Genomic DNA, 20,077 nt, shown 5'->3' with positions numbered 1-20,077 from the left:
ATTACCCTGACTTGCAGACTGTGTAATTGTTTTAGGTCAGTGTTGTTATATCATTGTAGGATTACATCAATTACAACAAATTATGCATGTCCTTGCATGATTCTGTCTTATATTTGTGTGCCAATATTTAGCCCAGAGTTTAGATAATTTCATAAATCTGCAGGATTGTTTGACATATTATTACGTTAAGTTATTATTCCAATACAACATATATATTCTTCAGTGTTTTGTTTGGATTTGGAGTTTAGTTTTATCTTCTGTGCTTATAAATCGGACACTCAGTTCACTGTGTTCAGTTTTGAAGGTTGGCAGCTGTCCTGTTTTCAACATTGGCCCAAATGTTCTGGCTATTGTTTGTTCTCCCACTCAAATTAGATTTCATGTCTTTTGGAGCACCATCTCAAGATCAGCAGATCTGGCTGCTCACTGTTGCAGAATAACACAAATATCTACCAAATTGATTTTAAGCCATGCTGGAACCATATTCAAACATGGTCAAGCGTTGGAAAGTGGGGTTGAAAAATACAGACAGCTTATGCAGGTAATATGTTTTTAATTTTATGTCCACAGTGGTGAATAACCATTTACATCATATTCACACAATAGGGACAGGTTTTATTTTAATACAGCATTTTAGTTATCAATACTGCTCCGTGGCCTTAAAAAGTATTCAAATGTTGTTGAAACAGCGGTCCAACAGCATTTGAATAACTGAATAACTCAAAACAGTGCTATTGCAAAAAAGCGTATAATTTTTTGAGGAGCTTAAGAGCAGTAATACAGGTCCATAATACACCCTGACACACTACCCTCTCACATCTCATCTCACCAGAGAACATTAGGAGGGTCAATTTGACCAATCATAGACCCTGCTGCACACACCAAGCCCTCTGATCATCTTTCACCTCCTCCTGGGCCCGTGAACTCTCAGTGTACAGTCATCTGATCCCACTATAGCAGCAAGCGAGAAGCAATTCCGGACCCGGACTACTTACACACTCAGAGAGGGGGATCATAGCCTGTAGTCAGCCTTTTAAATGTAACAGTGTTTCTAATTTTGTTCACTTGTTCTCTTTGCACATAAACAGGATCTCATTTGTTCCAGTCACACTGTGTTCAGCTTATCCTACCAAAACTTTAAATTCACCCTTGACTGTTTGACCAGATTAGGTTAATGTTACTATTTGGAGAAGAAAATAAGGGAAAAGACTAACTTCTCTCTCTTTTGGTTAGATAAAATTAAACTTCAACTATCCTTGCGGGCAACTGTATAAGCAAATGGTGAAAGTAAACACTAAAGATGCCTACAAATTAAAATAACACTAACACAAACATAAACTTTGTTTTCAACAGCAAAAAAATACAATAGTACATTTGACAGTACAGTACAGTACAGAAAGGAACTATTAAAATATATGGATTATAACAAAAAGCAGCTGAAGTGGCTTTGGATGAGAGGGGGATACGGGAGTGGATTTTCACCTCTGTCTCATCCCACTCCCACAATAAATACTTCTGTCTTATCTCAGGACGAAAAAAGAAAATCCTATTCCCAACTCATTCAGAAAATAGCAATTATTCATATTACAACTGCATATTTTGATATAAAAACTGACCTATGATTCCCCTCCCGTCTGCTCCCGTTATTTCTTGTTCTGTTCCACTCATGTGATGAATAGTGAAATTGACTCAGGAATCCAGTGACCCACAGGATTCCTGAAAATATGTCAGCCTCTACTTTGGATTGCTGATTGAATCAAAGAAATGGCAAACTGAAACATTTTGATGCATGAGAATATACTAAAAACATGAATTATATGTTATATGAAGTATATGTTATATCTGTGTAAGGTGTGGTGGCTCACTGGTTAATGACACTTTGTGTTACCTCACTGTGATATTTGACCTTCATTGTGCAGAATGAAAGATGTGCAGAGTTAAACACAAGAAGGCTGTTTTCGCATTCATCTGGGGCAGCTGTGGTCAAGGTAGAGCAGGTTACCCCGCTAATCAAAAGATCAACTGTTCGATCCCCCAGCTCCACCAGTCTGCATGTCCTGGGCAAGATACTGAAACCCAAATTACAGTGTGTGAAAGGGTGAATTTCACATAGTGTAAAATGTTTTGAGTGGTTGAAGACTAGAAAGGCTATACAAGAACAGACCATGTATCATCTGCTGAAGGGGGAAAGTTTATTGGTACTAGTGGTCAACCAATATGGGTTTTTCAATAGCCAGTGCCGATATTTAGAGAGCAGGGGGCCGATGGCTGAGATTAGATATCAAAATAAATAAAAGTCATGTATAAATCCATTATTCCATGCAGAGTACGATATAATATACATGGTATCTTAGCCAGTAACGTGTTGTTTTAGGTGGAATGTTTATTAATCAATGAAATAGAAAAACACATTGGGTAGATTTCTGTAGATTTCAGAACGTGACTGGTGTTTAAGGGAGAGTGGGGTACAGTTTCTCAGAACTGACGTCATTCAACTGCATTATTCTCTACAGTATAACAAGATACTGAATATGTAATGTTAGCCAGTAATACTTTTAGATTAGATTTGCTGTCACTTAGGATGGAAGAGACGTGTTAATAAAAAAAGAAACTAACTTTTACACCACCTGGCCAAAGCTCGCAGCAGCAGCCTCACTGACAAGGCTGCCTGCAGATGTGTCCCCAGACACACTGACACAATGACTTTGGAAGCCAGCCATGCTCCAATATGCAACTTACAGAACATGTGTGATGTGGACACTCTAGAATGGACTTTACAGTAGGAGACATCTTGTGTCCAGTTAAACTTTTAAAATGTACAATCTTTGTATATTCATAACTTTTGTATTTTTCAATGAATAGAAGAAGATGTAATAAATAAAATTAACTGCTGAATTGAACTTACCTGTAGAAAAAACATACAGACAAATTACTGTTCAAAGACAGGAATGTGGAAAAGGTCTTTAAAATATATTCATTATAATAATTTCCTATCTATAATATCTATATAAGAAGTAGCAGCGCCAGTGATAAGTACCCATTCAGCCTTTCTCCGCTTTCCTGTCTTTCTGTCTGTCTGCTTTTGTATTTGGACTGCTGGTGTAATTACCTTCCAGGCAGTTACAGACCTGGAGACAGAGGCAGTGTGCTAATTGTACAGTGGACCAGGAACGGAAACTATTAAAGCAAGTCTGAAAAGGCATTCTCAGTTTCATCTGCTGCCATAAATCCCTTCTCTCCACTACGACTTACTAGTCTCACCACTACCAGAGAGGGATGACTACCACTTCATCCCTCTCTGTCGCTCTCATTCTTTCTATCACTCTATCCTATTGTTACTCTCACTCTCAGCATTATATTACTACTGAAATCCTGATCTCTCGTTTGGTGCGGTGGGTTGGCATCAAGGGCATTGCACTGAAATGGTTCAGGTCCTACTTGGAAGGTAGAACCTTCTGTGTCAGCTGTGGAGATTCTGTGTACTCCTATGCTCCACTCTCTTGTGGGGTCCCACAGGGCTCAATATTAGGCCCTCTTCTCTTCTCTCTGTATTTGCTCCCACTTGGTTCCATACTTAGGAAGCATGGTATGTCATTCCACTGTTATGCAGACAATAGTCAGATCTATGTGCCCCTTAAAAAGAATGAAACTGTTGGACCATTACTTAAGTGTCTTGATGACATAAAGGCCTGGATGACTCTTAACTTTTTAAGTCTTAATGAAAGTAAGACAGAAGTGATGTTTTTTGGTGGCACCCCTAGGACCCCCGTGCCGATCTGGGTTCCTTGAGTCAGTATATCAAGCCAACAATCACTAACCTAGGGGTTAAAATCGACTCTGACCTCAAGCTTGACAGACAGATAAGGTCAGTGGTTAAAACAAGCTTTTTTCAATTAAGGCAACTGGCCAAAATAAAGCCATTTCTTTCTAGGCAGCACTTTGAGACAGTAATCCCCGCCTTTGTCACCACTTGGTTGGATTACTGTAATGCACTGTACGTGGGAGTCAGTGGATCCTCTATTGCTCGTCTCCAGATGGTTCAAAACGCTACTGCACGTCTTTTAACTGGAACACGTAAATACGAGCACATTTCCCCCATTTTATCCTCACTCCACTGGCTGCCTATACATCAAAGGATCCATTTTAAGATTCTTTTATTTGCTTTTAAATGTCTCAATGGTCTTGCCCCACCCTACATCTCTGAGCTGCTACACCCCTATAGACCCACCCGTTCTCTCAGGTCAGCCGATCAACTGTTCCTAAGTGTGCCCAAAACAAAGAGCAAGCTTAAAGGGGACCGTGCTTTTGCTGTAGCAGCTCCTAAACTGTGGAAAGATCTAGCAAGTTTAAGAATGGAAAGAAATGTGTGGGAGTTGCAGGGGAATGTATTTACTGGCCACCTTATTATTTTGTTTGTCTGTTTTTATTAGCTTGCCTCCTATCTTTTATCACTGTGCAAATAAATGAAAACCAAACAAAAGCAGGGATAAACAGAGACTGATGGGTTGTTCATTAGCTGGCCTGTTCCCACTGATTTCCTCTCCAGGTTTTGAAAGAAGCTTGCAGCGTTGTGTTTGGCCAGACCAATAGCCATATACCTCCTCTAAAATCCTCTCCTCTCCTGACAAAGGGACTCAAAAAAGTGTCAATCCCATCATGATATAGTTCTCTATTTTCATACTTTAATATGTGAGACTGGTGTTCATGGTGAATGTTTGTTTAGTCGAGGAGACTCATGACCTCTACCGGGTTTGGAGAGGTGGCCTCTTAAGCTTCAGGTTGCAATGAAGAAGTGTTCTACATCTCATGCAAATTGAAATCAGTAAGTTTACAATAAATGAAATGAAATGAATATCTCTGTATCTTTGTACAACATGTACAGTACTTTCGCTAATGACTTTACTTACAAAAAACACTGAACACACTAAGGAAAGCGTTAACAAGGATATATGCTATCTCAGAGTATTGATTAAGTGGCTGCACAAATTAATGGAGGAACAAAACTGCTGCCTCTCCACCTTTTTCTTCCTCTCATACACAAACACACACACAGCACTCGCTATTGGCCATTATGGAGGGCCTCCCAAAACTGAAAGCAGGAACAGAAAGGCTGACAACTCTAGAAATGCCTAATTAAACAGCAGTTTTTAATGTCAGCCCCCCACTGTAGCCCCAACCACACATGAATGAAAGAATAATGCTCTTTTGAAAACGAACATGGTTTCATAATCTAAACGGATTGGTTTATGAAGGGAAAGCCCCTTAGCTAAGAAGGTCCACAGTTCACACTCCATCTCCTCCTTTCTCTATCTTTCTCCCCCTCTCTTCTTCATCCCTCTCTTTTCTCTTCTTCTTTTCCTCTGTCCTCCTGCTGGGTCCATAGCAAGGGTTAAGCCAGGCTGAACGTGGACAGGTCTATGACTGCCACCTCCAGCGGGCCCCTGCTCTCCTGAGTGCATGGTGGTGCTAATTGTCCCTGCACACACACACAAACACAGATGAACAGCCATGTGTGTTGGCATGACCAACCACTGGGCTCATGTGCTTGGATTATCAGAGTTCCATGAAAGAGAAACAGCCAATTTAATCCCAAAATGGTTGCTGTAGTGGGACTAAGAGCTGAGACGAGTGGGTAGGGTTGGGTGCTCAGGGACCTCTGTGCCAGGGGTTATCCCAGAAAATCCCAGAACAAAATCTTATGGGTCCAGTGTGGTGCCCCGCACCCCCAACCTCAGCTCGCCACTACCCACCCCCAAAAACCTCCCCACCCAGGCAAAGGGACCCCCCGACTGGCAGCAATAAATAGATTCTTTCTCTAACATGCCTAATCCTGCTAAACAGCAACAAATCCTATTAGGCCATGAATTATAAATCCTTCTTCACCACCTCACCCCCTCGTCTCCCATCAGGAGAAACCCAATCGCCCTCCTTCTTCGTAACATGCACGCGCACACCCACACCTTGCATACAATCGCAATAGACCTGAAGAATGTTGGTGTATGTCTATTGTTATGACCCCTCCCTTTCTGCCTGCTGTAGCTTCATTGGTTGCTTCCTGTAGGAGCTGGCAGTTTGGGAGGTCGTTCAGTAATGGCTGACACCTGTGTAGGCCTCAGCCGAGGCTACATATATCACCCTGTCTCATTGTCTGTCTCTCTCTCCTAGGCTCCACATCTCCTGGTTTGGGTTTGTTTCCTGAGTTCCCGTCAACCTTTGTTCATACATTTTCACTCATCCATGCATTCCATTCACCACTGATGCCACTGATAATCACGTTATCTCTGTTGTAAATAGTTATGTTGTTTATAGTTTATTTAATAAAACATTAACCTGCTTGGTCTCCCCCTTATTGTCACATTCAATCAGCCGGGATGTGACACTATTTATGTGCCTGCTTGCTTTCATTTGTACTAGATGCTGGTGCATGTGGATTTGTGTGTGTGCAAAATAAACCCCAAACAAAATGATTAAAAACAAACTCAAAAGTGACGGAGAAGATGGTGAATCACATCATATGTCACACGTTAGTTGATGCCCATGGCACTCGCTGGACGTATCATAAAGGAAGAAGTAAAGGTACAGTAGCTGGAATATGCAGATCCAGGGATAGTTGGGAAATAGGTTAGTGACATATCCCAACGTGTTGACACGCGTCAGCCAATGATGATGTGTGTTAAAGGATTTACAGGTTTACAGTGAAAACAATGGTTGTGGATGTTTTGGCATGTGTCATATGCTGCCCTTAACATAGGCAAAGAGTCTATATAACCTCTGGGAGGCTGTATTGCTTGAAATTGACTTGATGATGTTGCTAGACAAAAGTTGTTGAGACATTTTAGTCTGGCCTAAAAAAGTGGCTGACTAACCACCAAACTGACTGATAGCATTTCCATAGAGCCACATCGGTAGCATGGCTATAAAAGTGCACCTGAATAGACACAAAACCTTCTTTAAAAAACAGATTTATGGGTAAAAACACCACCTGAAAAGAAAACACTTACTGTGATACACTCACCAACATGCATGCCCATATCACTGACACACCTTAGGCTAAACATTTAGACTAAAAGAAGGTCTGGCACCAAAGAGGGGGTCATTAACCCCAAATCTATCCAGCTCTCTAATTAGGCTCACTTTGAAGAATAGTTACAGCCATGTCCTCCTCTTAAGGCTACACCTTAGGCCTGGAACATTAACCCTCAGAACCTGAATTGGTCTGAACCTTTTTTGTTACTGCTCCTAGTGTGTCGATGCAGGAACTGCAAGAACATATCTTAATCAATTGTAGGATTCATCATTGTATCAAATTAAAATTCGAAATGTATTAAAATATAACAGTATCCATATTTTATGTAAGAATTCATGGAAACTACATCTAAAATAACTTCAATTAGATTTTTGTCTATACAAATTACAATCTTTGCTCCTTGTGGTCTTCACACCCTAGTAAAAAGCTTTTTTCTCACGGCTATAGTTTTTCATTTTCTCGGCTGCCTAACTGGAAGCCTCCTCTCCCAAATCTTCAGTTAATTTGGCAGTTAGAGTCATGTCAAGAAGAGTTCACCAGTCATTAGTATACTTGTTAGAAGTGCGCTCCTCTCCAATCTTCTCTCCGGTGGTGGGAAAGAGCTATGTCTGTCTCTGTTCTCCTTAAGTAATAACAGGTTGTGAGACTTGGCGTCATTAACATTAAATAAGGGTGGGACTTCTCTGAGGTCACCAGGATGTCGACCATCTCTCTCGGAATTATTTTCATTGGTGGGATTTTTTCACAAGCTTAAAGACTGGGGACTTTCATTCACATGTACTGTTAGAGGTATGTGGTGACTGTGCGTATATGTGAGATCAGACTATGCAAGGATACTTTGCACAAGCTACATATTATTTAATGATGGGAATCACAAGTATCACCACATCATTGGCTCCTAGTTTTGTTTCCTTTTTTGTTAAAGCTGAGAAAAAAGAATTAAACAGATGTTGTGGGCTACACTGTGTGGAAAATACTGCGTGAGAGATTGAAGCACTGTATTTGTCTGCATTTGCTTCATACATTCCTACATGTATATACATAAACATGTCCTTCTCCCACAGTATACAGTAGTTTCACAGCGTGTTTTTGATAGAAATGCAGGAGGTTAGGGTGATTGTGAATCTACAGTATCTCTGGCCTCTCGTTTTCTCTCTGTTTGATGTGCCATACACATCAAACATGTGCTTGCGCTCACTCTGTTCTCTCTTTGTCATCAGCTCTTAATGGGCACTGCACTTTGATGTGGCTTGGTTGCTGCTATTGTCAACAACATGTCTTGATCAGTGTCTGTTGATCTGAGGGGGACATGGAAACAACCAGAGCAGACAAACAGGGAGGAGGGAAACTATTGTATCAGAAGCCTTATTTATCCAGCTGTGTCATGCAGCAGAGAGTGCAGTTGAGTCTCTCAGGTTCTGAATGTGTCATGTTTGAGAAAAAGTCAGATAGCTGCACAGTAACAAGCAGAAGGACAGAGTAAAATTAAAGGAGTGAAAGAGAATGCAAGCATGGGAAAGAGAAAGACAGTGAGAGTGACAATTTTGCAATCAAAGAGTAGTGATGATAGCCTGAGAAAGACCAAGTTGGGTTAAAGTTGTTCTTCTTGCATGCAAACAACTGTCAGAGCTGGTTTAATTTCCCAGTAGACAAACCCTTATAGGAAAATCCACATGGGAGCATTTATTTTGTTTGAAATGAATCGAGGCCCAGTCATTTAAAACCCTCATTGAATGGGGAAACTTGGCTGTCATGATATAGCATCTTAGCAATGCGCCCTTATAATTCTTACCACAGCACCCTCTGGCATGCCATCGCTTTTAGATCAAACGTACTTGAAATAATGTAGTCATCTTATCCTTCCAAGATATGATAAAAGGAAGTCTGTTTTTGAGGAGAACAGAAGAAGAGCACATCTCTTTGATGGACCAAAGCACCAGTCATAAAGCTTATCTCACACACACAGATGCACGCGTGCACACACACACACACACACACACAGGCCAGCAGTCTTGCTGGGCCCTGACCGTAGCACATTGATGTCTAAGGCTGCTTTCTCCTGACTGACTCTGAGGTTATTGCAGCACACCATGGAAGCACAGGATATTTGACGGTTCCCTGCCAAAGAAAGAGCCAAGGGGGTGGGGGATGAGGGAGAGTTGCCATTGACAACTCGGAGATCTCCAAAGTGACCATCTGAAAATGTAAAAGGAGAAAACCTATTAAGAGAGAATGGTCCAGGGGAGGCCATGGGGCTAAATCTGTCACAGCTTTTCAAGAGTGGGCCATGGCCAGTTCATGACTCCAGCAATTACAGCTTCTACATGACTTCTACAGTTGACCTAATGAAGAATAGCGAGTCTGTTGAGAAGAGCTAGGAGTTGGGGTTTAATCCGTAGAAGACAATAAACACACACACAACCATCCTTCCCAATACAAAATTAATCATACAGTGCAGGACAATGGAACATTTATTGAAGTCGTTGTGGGTGAGATCTGAGCTTTGCTGACTCAAGAGTCCCCAGGATACACTGTGTGTCAAATCTTCTCTATAGATGTAAAATAAACATGAAGAAGAGAAAAGAGAGAGAGGGAGGCAGAAGGAGATGATTAGGAAGCAGAGTCAGAGTTGACAAGTGTTTGAAGGGCAGCATCAGCAAAGAGATGTGGAAATTACATTCCTTCAGTTTCTGTGTGCCAAATGTTTAATGGAGTGGTGTTGTACCATGTTATTCTTTTATCGCTTTTACCCAATGAACATGTGTGCACATTTGTGTCAAATGCAGGAAACGGGAGGAGGGCAAGGAGGGAGCGGGGTACAGTTATACAATGATCAAAACTGCACATGTTTTTTGTTTCCTACATGTGTTTTCTTTCCCAATTATGCCTGAACCTCCGAGTCACACAGAAAAGAGTAGATGAAAAAAAGAACACATCCTTCTTGTCATTGAAGATGGAGAGCAAGGAGGTGGGGTGTTGACTTTTTTTTTCCAAAATAGGGCCTCATGCTCTTTATGTTTGGTATTGTCTGTGTGCATTTCCTCCTATAGCTTGGGCAGGCCTTGCATGGAGGCCAGGAAAAAAGACAGAATCCTTTGATGTTCACGTTTTATGGTCCCATGTCAACGCATTGTCTGTTAAGTCCTTTTGTTGTCTCTCTGCCTAATTAAGACCTCAGAGCGACTTGTTGACTCCACAAAGACCCTTGTTTGGGGAGTTTTTGTGTGTCAAGTGTGTGTGCGTGCATGCATGTGGGTGCGGCTGCTTTGATTGGGGCGTAGTTTGAGAGAAATGTTCAAAGCAGCACACAGACTCAAATGCATTACCCTCTTATACAAAAGCATAGGTTTTGACATAAGAATTAAGTCTTTTATTTTCATTTTGAAGGCCATTTGAGTAGAGAAGAACTTATCTTCAGCTGCAGTTACACTCATAGTAACAGTAAAGAGCACGTAATACACACACACAAACATCCAGTGCATTCTCAAACTACATTTGTGCATACTATTGCATTTGGTACACATGTTTTAGGCAAGTGTTTAAAAGTGGGAATACAATGTTAACAATAATTTTAATATTAATAATTTGTTCTTGTTTTCACATTCGGCGTTGCACCTGATTGTTTTTCCCATCCCCTTTTCATTTCTGCCATTCCTCTGGATCTCCCCAGCAAGAATCTAGTGACGTCAGTTTGATGTTAATCCACCATCTCAGCAGATGGCTGGCACACACACACACACACACCATCCTGTGGCTTACCAGCTTAACTTTGATGTCTCTGATACCAATAGATGACTGAAAGGTCACCTCTATCTGAGACATACTTTACATGAAATAGAAAACAGGTAGAGAATAGGCACAGAAAAGAGGAGCAGGTCCTGCTCACCCAGCCGACAGGAGCTGTTTTACTGTATATTTTCATTTAAATAAAACTACTTGTCTTTTGTGTTTTATCTCACTTTGTTTACGAATCAAGTATGTAATAATATACCAATAAGCATAAAAACATTTTTCAACATTGTAATACATTGAAACTCTTATAGCGAACTAATGCCTGGCAGTATTAAAGGGAGCTGTGTATTGGATCATCCTATCCTTTTAGCACTTACAGAATCACCTCTGATCTTCTGACCCGTGAAACTGACCTATCCACCATGCATTGGTGATGTTTACATTTGTAGATTGGAGGCTTTAAATCCTTTCTGAGTGATCTGGAAAGTAATAAGAGCTTTGAAGAAATTAATTTATAAAGGGAAGTCAGCTCCTTGTACACACCTCAGGTCAGCGCTTTACAACTTTGAGGGGTCAAGTGGGGTCATCTGACATGCAGATGGGGTCACAAAGAACTTTATAAATACTTATCTTAAAATACTATAATATGGTTTCATTAATATATGATGTTTATGGAGCTTACTATGGCTATGGACCTCCATGCAACAGTATGAATTTCTCTAATTCACATGACTGTTTGACAACTCTTTAACTGCTGGGGTCTGTGTGTGACTGTGTCCATCCGCCTGCACATAGCATTTGTGTGTTTTCAATCACTCGAGCCACTGAAATCCAGTCTACATTTTCAGTCTGCTTTTTCTCATCTATTTTCACTCATAGAACACACATTATCCAAATGTGCAGACGTCACACAAGGAATATCCAAGGACATGTTTCAGCATTTTCTGACAAATCACATAAGCACCAGTGCACAGCACACAAATGCCTCTCTGAAAAAATATAGTCAATATGGTATGCAAGTATGAGTTTGTGTGTGTTGTTTGCCTCCGGTGGTTTCTGTTTCAGTGTTTAGCTCCATACCAGTGGGTTTTCTTTTGTGTTGACACAGATGTGCTGCTTTGAGCCGAGGGACATGTGTTTTGGGACTCCTCTTAATGCAAACTGAGTCTGGTTTCCTTCTGTAGAGTGTGCGGGTTAATCTATGTTGACACATACAGTTATAGGTTAAATGTGTATGTTTGTGTACATGAATGCAAACCTGTCAATGTGTGTGTTTTCTCTCTTGTCAGGGACACACATTGTCCATCCATCCTTGAATGCAGCAAGAGCCAATTAGACTGGGCTCTGAGCACACACCTTGTCTTTTGTTTTTTTCCAACTCAGCTTGTCCAAAACAAGCTATTTCACATTTTACAGCATGGTGACATCTGTAGACTTAATGATCAGTGCTTTTCTTTTAGACTAAACCAGTTTTTCTTTCTGTCACAGGTTGTCCCATGCCCAGAGGTCAGCTGTAAAAGTCCTCCGCAGAATGCAGTACTTTGTTGCCAGGAAGAAATTTCAGGTAAGCAGAAGGAAATCCTGAGGAGGAAACACATTCTACGGAGGGTGTACAGAGATAAAGAAAGAGAAAGATTGAGGGTGAGCGAGGGAGTGAGACAAGTGTGGTGTGTGTGTGTGTGTGTGTGTGTGTGTGTGTGTGTGCGTGTGCGTGTGGTTATGCAGGATGTGGAGGGGTAGCGCCAAGGGCATATATCAGCTGCATCGCCGCTGTGCGCGTGTTAGGTGTGTGTACGTGTCTGTTTGTGTGTAAATGCCTGGAACTTGCACCTGCATGTCTTCTTTGTGCTCACTTCAGTTCAAGTGTAGTATCATGGGAAATCTCCTAACCTGTCTCTGGGGCTACAGTAGGAATTCACTTACTGTACTGCACTCACAAAAACACACACATGCAAAGATACACTTACAAACAGCAGGATAGGGCCTCACTTAGCACTAAAGTCAGCAGAGTTATGGTGGCAAATTTTGTGCAAAACAATATCATGTTTGAGATACTTTGGCCATCATTTTCATGCTACATGTTATTGTAGAATGATTCCTTACCGTTTCCAAGTGTTCTATATGTTTTCAATTATAATAATTGATCTCAGCTGCAGAGGCTATACTGTAGGGTACCAAGGATACCCTAAAGAGTTCACTGGGTTCTTTCTGATGCTGCTTGTATCCACGTCACACTAAACAAAGCTGTGAAAGGACCTTAACACGATTGCTTTCTACATGACCATGCACTTGTCTGTGTGTGCACAAACGCACACACACACAAAACACACACAATGAGTTAACAATGAACCCTTTGCACCCAGGGGGGTTGGGGATGTTTTCGGGGACTAAGCAACAGCGGCTACGGTTGACAATGGCTTTTGTGTCCCTGTGTGTATGTGTGTGTGTGTGTGTGTGTGTGTGTGTGTGTGTGCGTGTGCGTGCACATGCATTGATCCACAGCAAGCTCGGAAGCCCTATGATGTGCGAGACGTGATCGAGCAGTATTCCCAGGGTCACCTCAACATGATGGTCCGCATCAAGGAGCTGCAGAGAAGGTGGCATCTTTGTTTCATGCTCTTTCTTCCTTGCTTTCTGTCTCTAAATCAGTGAACTTTTTTCACGTTTATGTTGGATACCACCTCGTAGTTACAAGAACAAGGAAGAAGTCAGAAAACAAAACATGCAATCTCATTTTATAACAAAATTGATCAACTTAAATCCTTTGTCTTCATATCATTTTTCCATTTGCACAGTATAATACACATAAGCTATGAAGTTGTATCATGAATATTTGTGTTTCTGTTCATCTTGCCCTTAACTAAGCTGTACTGACATCATGGTCAGCTGAGCTTGGTCAGGAAGACAACAGGAAGAGAAATGACCCATTTACTCTACATCTATTCAGCTTTCAGTAATTTTGCAACTCTTAACAGTTTCTGTTGTTGTTACTGTTGTGACTGTTCATCTGACACAGTAGGGCTCTAATTTGTTACACTATGTTGTGCTTTGTTGAGCTGTTATAAAGTCCAGTACCCACTAAAGTAAAACCTTTCATTCTCTTCCCACAAATTGCTTTTTGAAGCAACTTACTTTCTTCAAACCACCCCACACTCTCCCATGAAGGTCGGTTAGGTAAGAAAGTGGGTCAAACTTACGTAAGTGCGTCACCTCTTAACACTTTTTGCAGTAATTCAGCTGAACCCTGGTAATGCACTGTGAAATTTTGAAACCAGCAGGGCATTATAATGTATCAGTAAATCAAGAAAAGACCGGTTATTTGATTATTTAATATAATTTACAGCTAACTAAAGTGATGTAAAGCTGCAATACAAATCATAGCCAATTCCTATAAATTCTGCACAGTTTCTCATAAAAATCTAAGCTGCTGATTCTTTTTTTTTGTAACTCTAAAATAGACTAATACCAAAACTTAACATTCATCACAAAATCCAAAGAAAAAGACATCACAGCGCTGGCCACATGTAACGTTTGCAAAGCACCACAATAATGCAATGACCACTTTGCAGAAAATGGGTCACAAACATAAATGAAAGATAATTAAAGACATGTGATTTTTATGATAAAATCTCACCCTTAATTCGAAGAGATGAAAAGAGAATGCTTACAGTGCATATTGAACTGTTTCCTTTACTTCAATTCATTTATAAATGACTAACAGTCCACACAAGCAAGTGAAACCTCTTGCAAGTCTGATTGTTTTTCAAAGCTTTATATTTCAATAAGAGCATAGCAATAATTTATCCATCCCTTTAACTCTTGCTTGTGTTGTTTTTTCCCCCGAATGCACCAAAATAAGACTTTTGCACTGATGCCATCTGTTTAATTTTATTGGATCTATAAATTGGCTTATATTATTTTACTGTTTTGATCCTGAGCTGAAACAAAGTGCTATTTACTCAACTGAATCCCTTCTCGACCTGCCCTGCAATTTATCTTTCTCAGGTCTAATTTCTTCTGTCTGTTCCCCAGGCTGGATGGCACACTGGGGAAGCCAGGAATGTTCCTTCCAGGTAAATACACAGCACACACAGCAGTCTACATCTGATAGACAGCTGTCACTCCTCACCCCATCACTGTGTTTATACCTCACACATCTTCAGGCTGTGCCAGACTAAATATGAGAGAAAAAGACATGTTTGTGTGTATGTTTATGTGTGCGTTTTCATATTTGTAAATATGTGAAATTGTGCGCCCTGCTTGGTTTCACTGTGCATGTAGGCATGTATTAGCAGGTTCATGTGTATTTGCATGAACATGTGGGTGCACATATATTTATAATGTACATTGGTTTTGAATTTGTAGTGAAAATCAGTCATAAATTAGGAATCAATCATTTACAGCATTTAACTTCCAAATATCTAGCTAACTGTCATCATTTCATAATTTGTATTAGATTATATTAATGAAATGAAATCAACGTGCCTGTACAAGTCAAGTTACGAATATACCAACTTAGTAACATATTTCTTTGATCTGTGTGAAAAATGGTTTAAAAAGTTAACTGCTCCTGGCCGCTGTCATAGCTACTGTGGCAACCGGAAATGACGTTGGCGTGCTATGGAAATTGGTTAACATGAACATATCATGCTGAATGACTAAAGAGAAGAAAAACAATTCAGTACGATTATCAGGATCCGTAAAAAGTTACAAATAAGTTACAACAAGTTAATTAGCTCCTAGATGATTTGAAAAAATTTAATTCACATTATTATTTCATGGTGGCTAGAATAAAGTGTACCGCAGTATGTATACATATGATTCTAAACATTCTCTACACTAGATTGCATTGCCAGCTTCCCCCACCATTACCCACCTTCTTTTCTTTCCTCCCTCCCCTTCTCCTTTGGCCCAATTCCCAGGTGCGTAGTAAACATGTCTCGGCTGACCTTGACCACTAACATGGTTAACAGTTGGCCAGTTTGACAAGGGACTGAATTAAGAAAACAGCTCTGGAGCCCTGTACTCTCAAATTTTGCATACTCTCCAAAGCCATGCCAGACTAATTTTATACATACACACATATACGTAACCAGTATGAATAAAAGCATGCACATCTGTGCAATCACCATTGTAGAGGTTTTACACCTCTGAAGGGGTATGCTCAGAATATATGAGTGTTGCTAATGCAGATCCAAGGATATAGTGGAGGGGAAATCTACCTAAACTTAGTTAACACAACTTTTGATCTGTCTGAAGAAGCAAATATACTCATGTTTGTAAGGTTATAGAACTCCTTCTGACATGCATTTTATTGTACACATTACAGTAGGGGACTATAAACTGTGACCCATACCCACAAAAGCAGCAGAAATGGAATGACTTTCACTAATAATCATGAGCCTATAGGGCGCTTACCATAAAAGATAATGTGTTTTTTGCAATGTGTGCATATGTATACAATATTGATTAGAGTGTGACAAAGTGCACTTTTTTGCAAATGTTTTTGTCTTGTGGTTACCACCAATTTCGGTTGTAAATTCTTGTTGATCAGGCAAATGTATTTATTTTAGCATTGCATGTTTGAATTTGTGGATATATGTTTGATTTCCTCCTTTTTTCCCCACAGGAAAAGGGGAAGATAAAGAATACCCAACTATTGGAGCACGACTGATCAGGCTAGAAGATAAGGTAGGCACACTTGTGCTGCTATGCGTGTGTTTGTTTTGTCTTTAAGTAAGAGATAAACTGATTAGATTACCCTAGTATGTGTGTGTGACTGCACAACTGTGTCTGAGTGTGACTGCCTGCTTGTGTCTCAGATGAATGCTTGTGGTGGAATCTTTTGATATAACCATGTTGTGGCTGGGCTCGGTCAATCTGTGACAATGTCAAACATATACCTGCATTATCTGCTGTCCACCTTATCAGCATCTATTCAGTGCTCGGCCCTATTCTGGGCTGGGTAATTTTGATGATTTTCCATTCCAGCCCTTATTTTTTCCTGTCATCCTAGGTTGGTGACAATTCTTGGATGTTTATGTTTCCATAAGGGAATTTTAGTGTACTGGAAGCATTAGGGGCGCTAAAGAGAAAAGTGTTTATGCAGTGAAGCATAGCATATAGGCAACAGCTGTGTTATGAAGCCCACGGGTGTAACTAGGCGTGTCCTCTCTCATAGAGGAACGAGCACAAGTTGATGCTGACACTGATGCCAGTGCCAGCCAAGATAGAAGTTTCCCCTCTGCGAATGGTTGTGCCAGTTGGACTGATGAGTAAATGTGTGTTTCTGGTCTATCTGCCTCCACATCTTTCCATGTGCAAATCATAGGTTGTGAAATGTGTTTGTTTGTTTTTGTGTGTGGCTACATCTGTTGTCTGTTTGTCTGACTGGTGGCATTACTAGAAAGTGAAAGTATGTGTGTGGGGATGGAAAGGTTTGGAAATGTGTTTTATTTTTTTTCTTCATGAAACTGGTGTTTTAAATTGAATATTAACCTTCTCAAAATGTCTTACAGTAAATGAAAACAGCTCCTATACAATAGAACTATGCATTCTGTTGCCACTTCTTTTCTATTTAAGTCAGCCAGCTCAGGACTTCCCCCACTTTGCCTTCACATTTACCATCCCATCTCTGTGCCCTCATCAGCACTGATGTTCTCTGTGTTTGCATGCATTTGCTCTTGTCAGACCTCTTTGTTACGAAGAGAGGAGTAATGATCTTGAACCAATATACGCTCCGAGCCTGAAGACCTCCCTCAGTGATTGAGTTATGGCCCATTTGCTGTGGGCTACATGTTGTGATCACAATCTCCTGATTGGAAACATAAACCTGCGTTCAGAAGTGCCTCCCCTACCTGGGACTCTCTCACTGTCCCCTTTTTCTCTTTCAGTGTCTCTCTTTTTCCTCTTTCACTTCTTCTCTCTCATCAATAACTTAACATAACTTAACGCCTTAACATAAAGGCAAAATAAAAGTGCTGGACAGTGGAGCCCTACTGATGCAGGCTGCTTTCCCTCCTTAACAATGTGGAACCAATCACCGTTCCTCTAATCAGAACTCACATGCATTGCTGCAACAAGCATCCTCTCAAAGTGGAACAAAAGAGAAGCAACAGCAGTTTGTGATACACAGAGCCGCCCGTCCTTCATAATTACTATTTTCATTGCCTCAACCTCCTCCCACGTTCCCCGTCTCATCTCTGGCCGTGTGAATTTCTTGTTTTGATGGTTTCAATGGGCCAACACACCTGTTGTATGGAAAAGGGGACCTCCTTTTTCCCTCAGGCAGCAGGTGGATGAACCCGTCGACCTCTGTTACTTGGTACATTCCCTGGTCCTCCTCCAGATAGGCCTATGCTGTTACGCACCAGTAGCACTACACAGATATTGTTCTCCACTCTAAATAAACTAAATATGTTAACTTTATGTTTGTGGTATGTGGTGATTGTATAATTATACTTACAATGTAATTCCCAAAATTGAATAACATTATCTTGGATGTTATTGAACACATAATTTCCTTTGTGCTCCGGATCCATTTTGACTCATATCTTTACATTGTTGAAAGTTAGATTCAGATTTTTCGACATGTAACAAAATGCATTCATTCTGGAAACAACATTATATCATGAGACCTGTAATAATAACACCTCATCCAATCATAACTTCCAAGCTAAATAAAAGTGTGCCACAATGTGTGTAGTTTACAGGAGATGTATGATGAAAAAAGGCAATGAATCAAGTCTGTTCCAATGACTAGGGTGCCCTTGCTTTCAGTTATAAGTTGCAATTTGTTTGCAACAGAATCTCCAGCGCTGTTTTGTTTGTCTCCCATCACTGCATGTATTTTATAATGTTGTGTAATTTCTGAATTGTGTCACCCCTTGCATGTTGCTCATAATAGTAAACCTAATCACACGCAAAGCAAAACCCTGGTGTCACCTCTGAATAGGATCTTTCCCAACAGCCCAGAGGAATTATTCATCAGCTCTGTGCCCTAATGTTTGTGTGTGTGGGTTTGTATGTGCATAAGAGTGTGTTCCCATGCCTTTCTCAATACTCACTCTTGGTCGGCCTCCAGCTATATCTTTTTTTTTTTAGACAAATTCCCACTTTCTACTCCCCTTTCCCCTGTAAAACACCAGACATCAACCGCTCTGACTGCGTGTTATGCTGCAGCTGAGTAAGTAAGATAGAATAATTTTCTTGTCCAACTTTTGTCAGCACATCGCTTGTAGATGAATTTATCTTCAGTGGGCTGAAGGGTGCTCAGGCATTGTGTGTGCTGTACAGGGTTGGACAGTGATTTATCGCACACAGACAAAGACACACATAGGTCTACACACAAATACACTCACACACACATGAGCATAGAGTTGATTAATCACCAATGTGTCTAACCCCACACTCTCAAGATTGAATTCTCCGGGAGCCACTTGGAAACGAAGATGGATGGCACTCTGTGACAGTGTGTTATCTTTCTGTCAGATACACTCGATGAAAAATACCCAAACGACAAGCTCAAACAGTGGCCAGTGTCTCTGGGTTTCAGCATGGCCTTTCAGAAAGGACCTCACTGCATGCTTAAGGATAAACTCAGCCCACTGCTTGTGGTAAATCTCTCCTAGTTTTATAGGAACAGGATTTTTTCTCATAGCAATAGACATAAAGGGCAGGGAAATTACAACAATATGCGTTCACATAGCCTGTAAATGTCTGTCTGAAAAACAGTTGTGTGCTTTTTTTGTCTGATCCTATTTTGTTTCAGAGATTTAACAATATTGTGAAGTGTTGTGGAGGCCAGAGCAACCCTGCAACTTAAATCTGAAATTAGTGTGTAGAGCTGAAGGCAGCAGCCTTTAATTATGTAGGAAGAAAAATTAGTTTTGTTCAAGGTTGAAAGTTTATCACAAGGCTGAAAAAATATTAGTCCACACCAAAATATGTTTTTGAAAATGGAAGGAATTTTGCAAATACCTGATATCAAGACTGCAAATGCATACTTTTTTTAAATAATCAGTTATTTACGCAAATTTATAAAGTAACAGAATCTCTAACTTCAAATTAAGGATTGGTTTCACAGTTTTTTCCCTAAATCACTCAATGTCAAAATCTTTAATTTGCTGATGCTGGCATTATAATTTTACTAATCTAGACTTAACATTATATAAAATATTAAAAAGTATATATATATATATATATATATATATATATATATATATATATATATATATATATCCATCCCATGCTTGTACTGAATGAAAACGAATGCCACTGGTCTCGAAAATAACAGTAAACACAGTTGGCCTTGGTCAG

At 40.3% G+C, this 20,077-nt stretch overlaps 1 protein-coding gene across 7 annotated transcripts in view; it reads left to right on the top strand.

Moving 5' to 3' along the window:
• The window catches only part of kcnq1.2 (potassium voltage-gated channel, KQT-like subfamily, member 1.2), a 219,752-nt gene that overhangs the window by 142,970 nt on the left and 56,705 nt on the right, over positions 1–20,077 (top strand). For 6 of the 7 annotated variants that reach the window (XM_046037202.1, XM_046037201.1, XM_046037200.1 and 3 more), the window contains exons 14-17: positions 12,248–12,323; positions 13,262–13,356; positions 14,792–14,832; positions 16,389–16,450. In XM_046037202.1, coding sequence (XP_045893158.1) covers positions 12,248–12,323; positions 13,262–13,356; positions 14,792–14,832; positions 16,389–16,450 — 274 coding nt within the window. Of the gene's footprint in view, positions 1–6,165; positions 6,311–12,247; positions 12,324–13,261; positions 13,357–14,791; positions 14,833–16,388; positions 16,451–20,077 lie in introns of those variants that run through there. The other variant, XM_046037203.1, reaches the window with a different exon arrangement.

The sequence above is a fragment of the Micropterus dolomieu genome, linkage group LG22, assembly GCF_021292245.1.
Source record: "Micropterus dolomieu isolate WLL.071019.BEF.003 ecotype Adirondacks linkage group LG22, ASM2129224v1, whole genome shotgun sequence".
Classification (NCBI taxonomy): Eukaryota; Metazoa; Chordata; class Actinopteri; order Centrarchiformes; family Centrarchidae; genus Micropterus; species Micropterus dolomieu.
This window is presented reverse-complemented; position numbering and strand designations above follow the sequence as displayed.